Source organism: Rhagoletis pomonella, unplaced genomic scaffold (assembly GCF_013731165.1).
Source record: "Rhagoletis pomonella isolate Grant_MI unplaced genomic scaffold, Rhpom_1.0 Rhpom_scaffold_00442, whole genome shotgun sequence".
NCBI classification, from domain to species: Eukaryota; Metazoa; Arthropoda; class Insecta; order Diptera; family Tephritidae; genus Rhagoletis; species Rhagoletis pomonella.
The window spans coordinates 1-6,771 of NW_023458996.1; the positions used below are offsets into that span (position 1 = coordinate 1).

General features: G+C 34.0%; 3 protein-coding genes across 5 annotated transcripts; 2 read left to right on the forward strand and 1 right to left on the reverse strand.

Annotated features, from left to right (window-relative positions):
* Nucleotides 1-77: 77 nt before the first annotated feature.
* LOC118750891 (zinc finger protein OZF-like) lies at nt 78-1,793 on the forward strand. Its single transcript, XM_036485621.1, has 4 exons — nt 78-165; nt 234-776; nt 845-1,202; nt 1,268-1,793. Exons 1-3 carry the CDS (start codon nt 161-163, stop codon nt 987-989), a joined length of 693 nt encoding a protein of 230 aa, XP_036341514.1. The 5' UTR covers nt 78-160; the 3' UTR covers nt 990-1,202; nt 1,268-1,793.
* An 875-nt stretch (nt 1,794-2,668) lies between these two features.
* Nucleotides 2,669-4,381, forward strand: LOC118750893 (gastrula zinc finger protein XlCGF67.1-like). Of its 3 annotated transcripts, XM_036485624.1 has the most exons (4): nt 2,669-3,009; nt 3,071-3,156; nt 3,654-4,185; nt 4,252-4,381. In XM_036485624.1, the coding sequence occupies exons 2-4, from the start codon at nt 3,138-3,140 to the stop codon at nt 4,364-4,366; spliced, it is 666 nt and encodes a 221-aa protein (XP_036341517.1). In that variant the 5' UTR covers nt 2,669-3,009; nt 3,071-3,137; the 3' UTR covers nt 4,367-4,381. The 3 variants fall into 3 exon arrangements, with proteins under 3 accessions (XP_036341517.1, XP_036341516.1, XP_036341518.1); XM_036485623.1 differs by having other exon boundaries at nt 2,669-3,156; XM_036485625.1 differs by lacking the exon at nt 3,071-3,156 and having other exon boundaries at nt 2,671-3,009.
* Nucleotides 4,382-4,413: 32 nt separating this feature from the next.
* On the reverse strand, nt 4,414-6,771 carry LOC118750892 (zinc finger protein 623-like). The gene is made up of 7 exons (XM_036485622.1): nt 6,301-6,771; nt 6,135-6,210; nt 5,740-6,072; nt 5,387-5,674; nt 5,059-5,322; nt 4,727-4,997; nt 4,414-4,662 (listed from the first exon to the last, which is right to left on the reverse strand). The coding sequence occupies exons 1-7, from the start codon at nt 6,694-6,696 to the stop codon at nt 4,455-4,457; spliced, it is 1,836 nt and encodes a 611-aa protein (XP_036341515.1). The 5' UTR covers nt 6,697-6,771; the 3' UTR covers nt 4,414-4,454.

Sequence of the window (6,771 nt, forward strand, 5' to 3'; positions counted from 1 at the left end):
AGGCTGATTTCAAGATCCAACGGAAAGCAAAAATAAATGATTCCAAACCAAAAAAAGTTAAAGAACTCGTGTTTTGCAATATTTGCGAAAAAACAGTAAGAAAAACTAAACTTTTGCGACATTCTTGTACACGAAGTATTGAAGTTTTTCTCTGCAAATCATGTCGTAAGTACATTTGTTAATAACCTTAGTGGGTATTTTTTTACAATATCTTGCAACAAACAACTTAAAAGTATTTACTTAGCTCGAACCTTCAGACATCGCAGCACTTTGATTCAACATGAACATATACACGAAAGTAATAGAGAGCGAAAATTTGCTTGTGGGGAGTGCGGTAAGAAATTCTTTACGCAAACGGCACGCAAAAATCATTTGAAGACGCACGACCCTAGTCGAAAACCGTTATTTCATTGCAACGATTGTGGGCAATCGTTTTTGTTTAAAGGTAATCTGTTTGTACACCAACAGAAACATGCAGGCCAAACGATACAGTGCAAGTATTGTCAGAAGCGTTACGTTCGTTCTATTGATCTTGAAGTTCATTTACGAAGCCACACGGGTGATACGCCATTTAAATGCGATAAATGCGAAAAAGCCTTTACAAAAATGTCCACACTGCGAAAGCATTCACAATTACATGAGGGACTACAGTGGAAGTGTGAGGACTGCGGGAAGGAATATTCATATGAATGGACACTACAAAGACACCGTCTAGAACATACGGGGTTGCCGTTAAGATGTTCAATTTGTGAAAAAGAATTCCCCGAAATGTACAAGTAAGCCTATAAAGTAATTTACCTTTATGATAAAAATGCATATTTTCATCCTTAAAAAAAAAAAATAGAGTACGCCGACATATTAAGAACGTGCACAAGATTAATTTGCCCGAAATAGAAAACTTCGTTGTATCGCTTAAAGGGAAAAGGAAGAATGGAAATGTAACCCAACATTCTACTGAGAAAGCGGGAGAGCTTGCAGTAATGAATTAGGAATTAAAATTATTTGACGCATTGAAAATTGATGGGTAATATTTTTAACAACCACACATAAATAAGAGATGTACACATGTTTGTGGTGTGTAAACGAGATGTTTAAAGTGCAGTCATACTTGGCTATGCAAGTTCGTATTCTACATATTTTGTCATCAAATTAAGGAAGTGAAATAGTAATCAATCTTCGTGTGAACACAAAAAAATGGAGGGGTATGAACCAAATATATTTTAAAATTTCCAATGTTAATTAAAATTTTTTGAATTTCTTTTGAAAGGTTTTAAGCACCGAGAGCGAAGGCAGAGCGATTACGTTCTCGATGTTCGCATTATGAGAGTAAAAGATGCACTGACGAAATGTATGGATCGCGTTTTGAAAGTGCTACACGTTCTATATTTATTGACGGTATTGCGATCCGCGATCCAGATTACAAAATGTTTAGAAATTTTGCGATATAGATCACGAACCATGAATACTGCATGCTACACCGTCAATAAATATCGCGATACTTGTATAACGTCAATAAATACGGACCGTGTGACGAAGCCCTTAAAGCAATTGGTGCGATTTGCAAAATATATTTGTAACGAACGTAATAAATATTTTGAATTGAAGCTCTAAAAACACATCATTTACGTCATATCCATCAAATTAGTATTTTTGACTTTTTGCTAAGAAATCCTCAAAAAAGATTTTTAAAATCGTCCGACTGGCAGAACAAGCGTGATGGTATCTTTAAATTTTAATACAAAATAGCTGTATTTATTGAAAAAACAAATAAAATTACATTAATTATATTAATATTTTTTTGTTTTCCGATTTTTTTAAAGCAACAGGACTGCGGTTTGTAATATACCAATCGATAAAAATAATATCTTTGATTTTTTATAAAAAAAAAATAAGCAATGGCCGAGGTTTATTGATTTCCAATTTTAGAATCGTACGAAAACAAGGAAAGTTACACAAAACTCTCAGCAAATAAAAAATTTACAAAATTTGCATTTAATTATTTTCAACACAAACATTACTCGGACAATTTTTTTGGAGAATATACTCGGATAAACAAATGTTTGCCGAAGTTTACACAAAATTACACCAATTTTTCGAGTCCGAGTTTTCTTCGGTTAGCTTGTGGAACAAACCTAATTCAGCATTTTTCATCACTTAAAATTAGAAATCGATTCGTAATTATCGGTGGTTGCAACAGAAAAATCGATTCCCGTATATAAGGGTTATCGAATTATCTCATCTTAATTTGTTTATAAAACTGCAATGAGTTTGGCTATGGCAAATATATGTCGGGCGTGTTTATGTAAAAAGCAGTTTAAAGAGCTTTATGATTGGTATATGCCGATGGACGACATCAATGAACCACTAACGTTAATGGAATGCTTTCAATTATGTACACAACTGGATGTAAATAAGACGTCATCAAAATCCAAAATGAAGATGCATTACTTATGCAAGGACTGTGTACATGAGCTAATAAATGCATTCAGATTCATAAGAAAAGCACAAAAGTCTGATCAGGAGCTATGTAGAAATGACACTGGATGTAAGAATCAATCGGAACGTTTCGAGTTAATAAATATGCAAGAGTACGATGATTCCAATTGTTGCGAATCTGAGCAAGTAACACATGAAGAGGTATATATATATATGAACATATGTTTGCATGCATGTGAAATATTTAATAAATCTTTAATCTTGAAAAAAAAAATTGTCTGCATTGAAAGCATTTAGCTATTGAATACTTAATTGAAGAACAAAGAGAAGCTCACGATTTAGACACTTTGAATAGTTCCCCCGAAAATCGACAGTCTACAAACAATTTTAGAGAAGATGGAGTCACCGATATAACAGACTCGGAGAATTATTTACTCACGGAAATAGAAGAAACAGAATTATGGCATTTAAAGGATTCCAAAAAGAATGAATGTTTAGAGGAACGCCTCAAATATAAACCCAACAGCATCGATGATCCGGAAAAGGAATTATCACGAATGGCTCCAGAAATAGGTAAGCAAAGTGCTACCAACGCATGTGGAGCATCTTCTATGATTATTTGCGAATACTGCAGTAAACCATTAAAGGGAAATCAATACAAGCGACATATATCTCGGTTTCACTCCAAAAATGAACAAATAATGCTTAGTTACGCATGCCGTAAGTTTATATTAAAATAATCATATATTTATCGTATTTTTCCTAAATCGGTAAAGAATCGAAAATTTTTTGCTCAACAAGTACATATGTACATTTCATTAACTGGATAAACAAAGTTATGTACTTTCGTTATAGGGATATTATCTTCTATGAAATTTCAAAATTGTTTCTAGTTAACCAAAGGCGCGATCTAAAGAATTTAAATAATAAATTCTGCAATTTTATAGTTTCTGTATATAAAAAAACTGCGCATAAATATTTCCTGCCCATAAATAAATATATTTATTTTAAAGCCCTTGAGCTTGTACTTTACGGACTACTTATAGACTTCGGTAAAGCTCCGATTAGTTTTGTTTTGAATAATATTGGATTTGGAAAAGTGGTGAATGCACAAGAAAATGTTAATGCATAACATTTATTCAAGTTTCAATGATGTGTTCCGCACTTTTTTTAAGTAATTGTTTTGTGAAAAAAATACGGTTTTCTTTGTTGTTCAGCGTCTACCTTTGAAGATGCAGTTGGATTGAAGAGGCACGAAGAGACCCATCAGGCGAATAGAAAGAGGTCTATAAGTTGCAACGAGTGCCAGCGAAAATTTTTTACTCAACATGCATACAAAACCCATATTAAAACTCATGAAGAAAACCGGGAACCCCAATTCAAATGTGACCAGTGCGAAAAAACTTTCTTTTACAAAGGCGGTCTAAAGCTTCATAAACAATGTCATACTGGGCTTTCGTTGAAATGTAAAGTTTGCTCAAAGCAGTATCCGCGGCCTGTTGATCTTGAAATCCATCTAAGAAGTCATTCTGGTGAACTACCATACAAGTGTCCGAAATGCAACAAATGTTTCAAGTATGTTCATGTTTTGAATAAGCACGTCCGGCATCATGAAGGTCATCGTTATAAATGCAACTTGTGTGGAAAAGAGTACGCTCATCAATCAACAATGCTACAGCATCGTAAAGAGCACACAGGCTTACCGTTGCGATGCTCTATATGCGACAAGGGATTTGTAAAAAAATCAAAGTACGTTTGGAATAAACATGTATCAATGTATATTCTATTTGATAAGTTTCGCCATATTACTTTTAGGATGCGACGCCATATCGGCGGTGTTCATAAAGTGACGGATGTCGAGGAAATCGATCAGCTTATTGTAAAAGTAAAAACAAAAAGCATTTACCGGGGACGTGTAACGGAGATATAATCATTAATAATAAGATAAGATATAATCATTAAAAACATTATAATAAGTTTAGATTTCAATTACATTTATTTATTCTCAAACATAAGTATCAATTAAGTTTAACCAACATTTCCTCTATGTCGTTTGCCACATCTCCACCACTATCCTTTACTTCAATCTCTTTCATAACACTGTCCGCTTGTACTAAAGTAAGTTTTTTTCTATGTAAAGGTTTCGGTGTTTGTAATTTTGTAACTTTAAGAAGTTCCTCTTCTGTCAGATCAATAAGATGCGTCGATTTAAGGTGTACTTTAAATCTGTGAACATATAAATTATTTACAATTAATAAACTCAATATTCCAAAAGCAGAATTTGGGTTACTTTTGTTTGGAGGGATATCCCCGCCCGCAATAACTGCACGGAAAAGGCATTTCGCTGTGTACAAAAGAATGTTCTTGCAAAGCTTTTGTTGAAGTGAATAGCTTTCCACATTCTTCACATTGTAGCTTCAATCCTTGGTGTCTCCACATGTGTGTGCGCAGGTGCCCTTTTATAGCGAATTTTTTTCCGCACACTTCACATTCAAACGGATACTCTCGAGTATGGAATCGCATGTGTACATTTAATTCATATTGGCGTACAAATTGCTTCCCTGAAATTTTTCGTATTGTTTTTAACGTGCAATATCTAACTTGTTCGAAGTTAATACAAACCGCATTGATCACAATTTATTGTATCGCCTTTATGAAGGCGGATGTGATTTTCCAGAGCTACTTTACTGACATAAACTTTATCGCAATAGTCACATTGGTGAAGTTGTCGCTCGTTACGATGTACATCACAATGCAAGCGCAGGTAGTGTTGTGTGGAAAATCGCTTACCACATATTTGACAGGCATCAGATTTGACACTAACTTCTTTGCGTTGGTGGTACTTATGATGCGTATTTAATAAGGTCTGAGAGAAGAACGTTTTATCTAAGAAGAATGCAAAAGGCACCTTTGTTTAAATCAATCATGTTCATAATAGATTCTAACTGACCGCAAAAGTTACAAGGGTAGGTAATCGAATTGTCGTGAGTTCGACGCACATGGTCTTCCATTTTAACTTCCAGACATCGATATTCACATTCACTGCACTGTATAATCTTCGAATGATTGTTTTTTATGTGTTGACGTATTGTTTCTCCTTTAGTTACTTTTTGATGGCAAATTTTGCAAATAGAAGCTTTTCCATCAAAGGCTTTATGAGTTCGAGAATGAAGCAATAGCTTTCGACGAGTTTCAAATGATTGAAGGCAAGTTGAACAGTAGAAGGCAGAGTTCAAATCTATGAGAAGATAAGTATTAGCTTTGTTTGAACATAAAGTGCGTATTGAATGTTTTTGTTTTTACCGATTTCATTATCATCGATGATGATTTTCTCTGTATTAACATCATCCTCTTCGAAACTCTCATGGGTTATATTTCCACCATCTATGCCAACGTCCATTAACTCCAAGATGGAATGCTTTTCGGCTTCTATTAATGGTGCAGATTCATTTGTTATCGTTTCATTCAGCGAATCATTATCCTTTTCATTATTTTCTGAATAATCGATATTCAAGTTTCTATTCAAAGAGTCCTCTTCGATTAGTTTTATTGATAAAATAGGAGAGCTTGTATTATGGCTATGCTCAAATTTCGGGTTAAAATAAGAGCCACAATGTAAACAAAGCACCATCAACGCTAATGCAATACATAAAACTTGATATGAAAGTTCTTAATATAATCATTTCATTGCACATTACCTTGGTTTTCCGTTTCTTGCGTGGTTATATTGTCATTTCCATCTTCCTCCTCTTTTAAAGTTGTTACGACATTTTTCTGTAAAAGCAATTAATGTTTTTGGTTATCCAGGAAACTGTTTTAAGTTTTATTACAGCTTTTATACTTAAAAATTCAGCAACTTCTTACATCATCGCTGACTGATGACAATACTTCCTCATCTGCTACTTCGAATTCTGTTTCATATTCTTCAAAATCACCAAGAAGCACAATGCTTACATTTTCTTTGCTTTCTAGGCTACCTTTTAAAATTGTATCTGCATATACAGATTTCTTAATGAAGTTCCAAGCAACATCTAATTCAAACCCGCATTGTTCACAAATACTTTGAGGCATTTCCTCCTCTCGATCAGCTGCTGCTAATTGCGTACAAGTTCGGAAGCAATCCATATATGTAGTAAACATGCTTGATTGATGAGTCTCCAAGTGGAAGCTCTCAGGATTGCTTTGCTCGAAAGGAGTCTCCAGATCTATATAGGATAATGAAGTTTTGAGGCATACTCGACAGATCGGAACTATATCCATAAATAAACTCTAGTTAAATCTATCAGCTTTTATTTAATGCAATAATACACCAAATATAAGTAAATAAACACAAAA

What these genes read in the sequence shown, in the direction of transcription:
- LOC118750891 (XM_036485621.1), top strand. An exon ending in GAATTCCCCGAAATGTACAA is followed by an intron (nt 777 to 844) that starts GTAAGCCTATAA and finishes AAAAAAAAATAG; the next exon opens with AGTACGCCGACATATTAAGA.
- LOC118750893 (XM_036485623.1), top strand. Translation starts at nt 2,994, where the DNA reads ATGGCTCCAGAAATAGGTAAGCAAAGTGCTACCAACGCATGTGGAGCA. An exon ending in AATGCTTAGTTACGCATGCC is followed by an intron (nt 3,157 to 3,653) that starts GTAAGTTTATAT and finishes TTTGTTGTTCAG; the next exon opens with CGTCTACCTTTGAAGATGCA. An exon ending in GGATTTGTAAAAAAATCAAA is followed by an intron (nt 4,186 to 4,251) that starts GTACGTTTGGAA and finishes TATTACTTTTAG; the next exon opens with GATGCGACGCCATATCGGCG.
- LOC118750892 (XM_036485622.1), bottom strand. Translation starts at nt 6,696, where the DNA reads ATGGATATAGTTCCGATCTGTCGAGTATGCCTCAAAACTTCATTATCC. An exon ending in CTACCCTTGTAACTTTTGCG is followed by an intron (nt 5,323 to 5,386) that starts GTCAGTTAGAAT and finishes CATTCTTCTTAG; the next exon opens with ATAAAACGTTCTTCTCTCAG. An exon ending in GGATATCCCTCCAAACAAAA is followed by an intron (nt 4,663 to 4,726) that starts GTAACCCAAATT and finishes ATATGTTCACAG; the next exon opens with ATTTAAAGTACACCTTAAAT.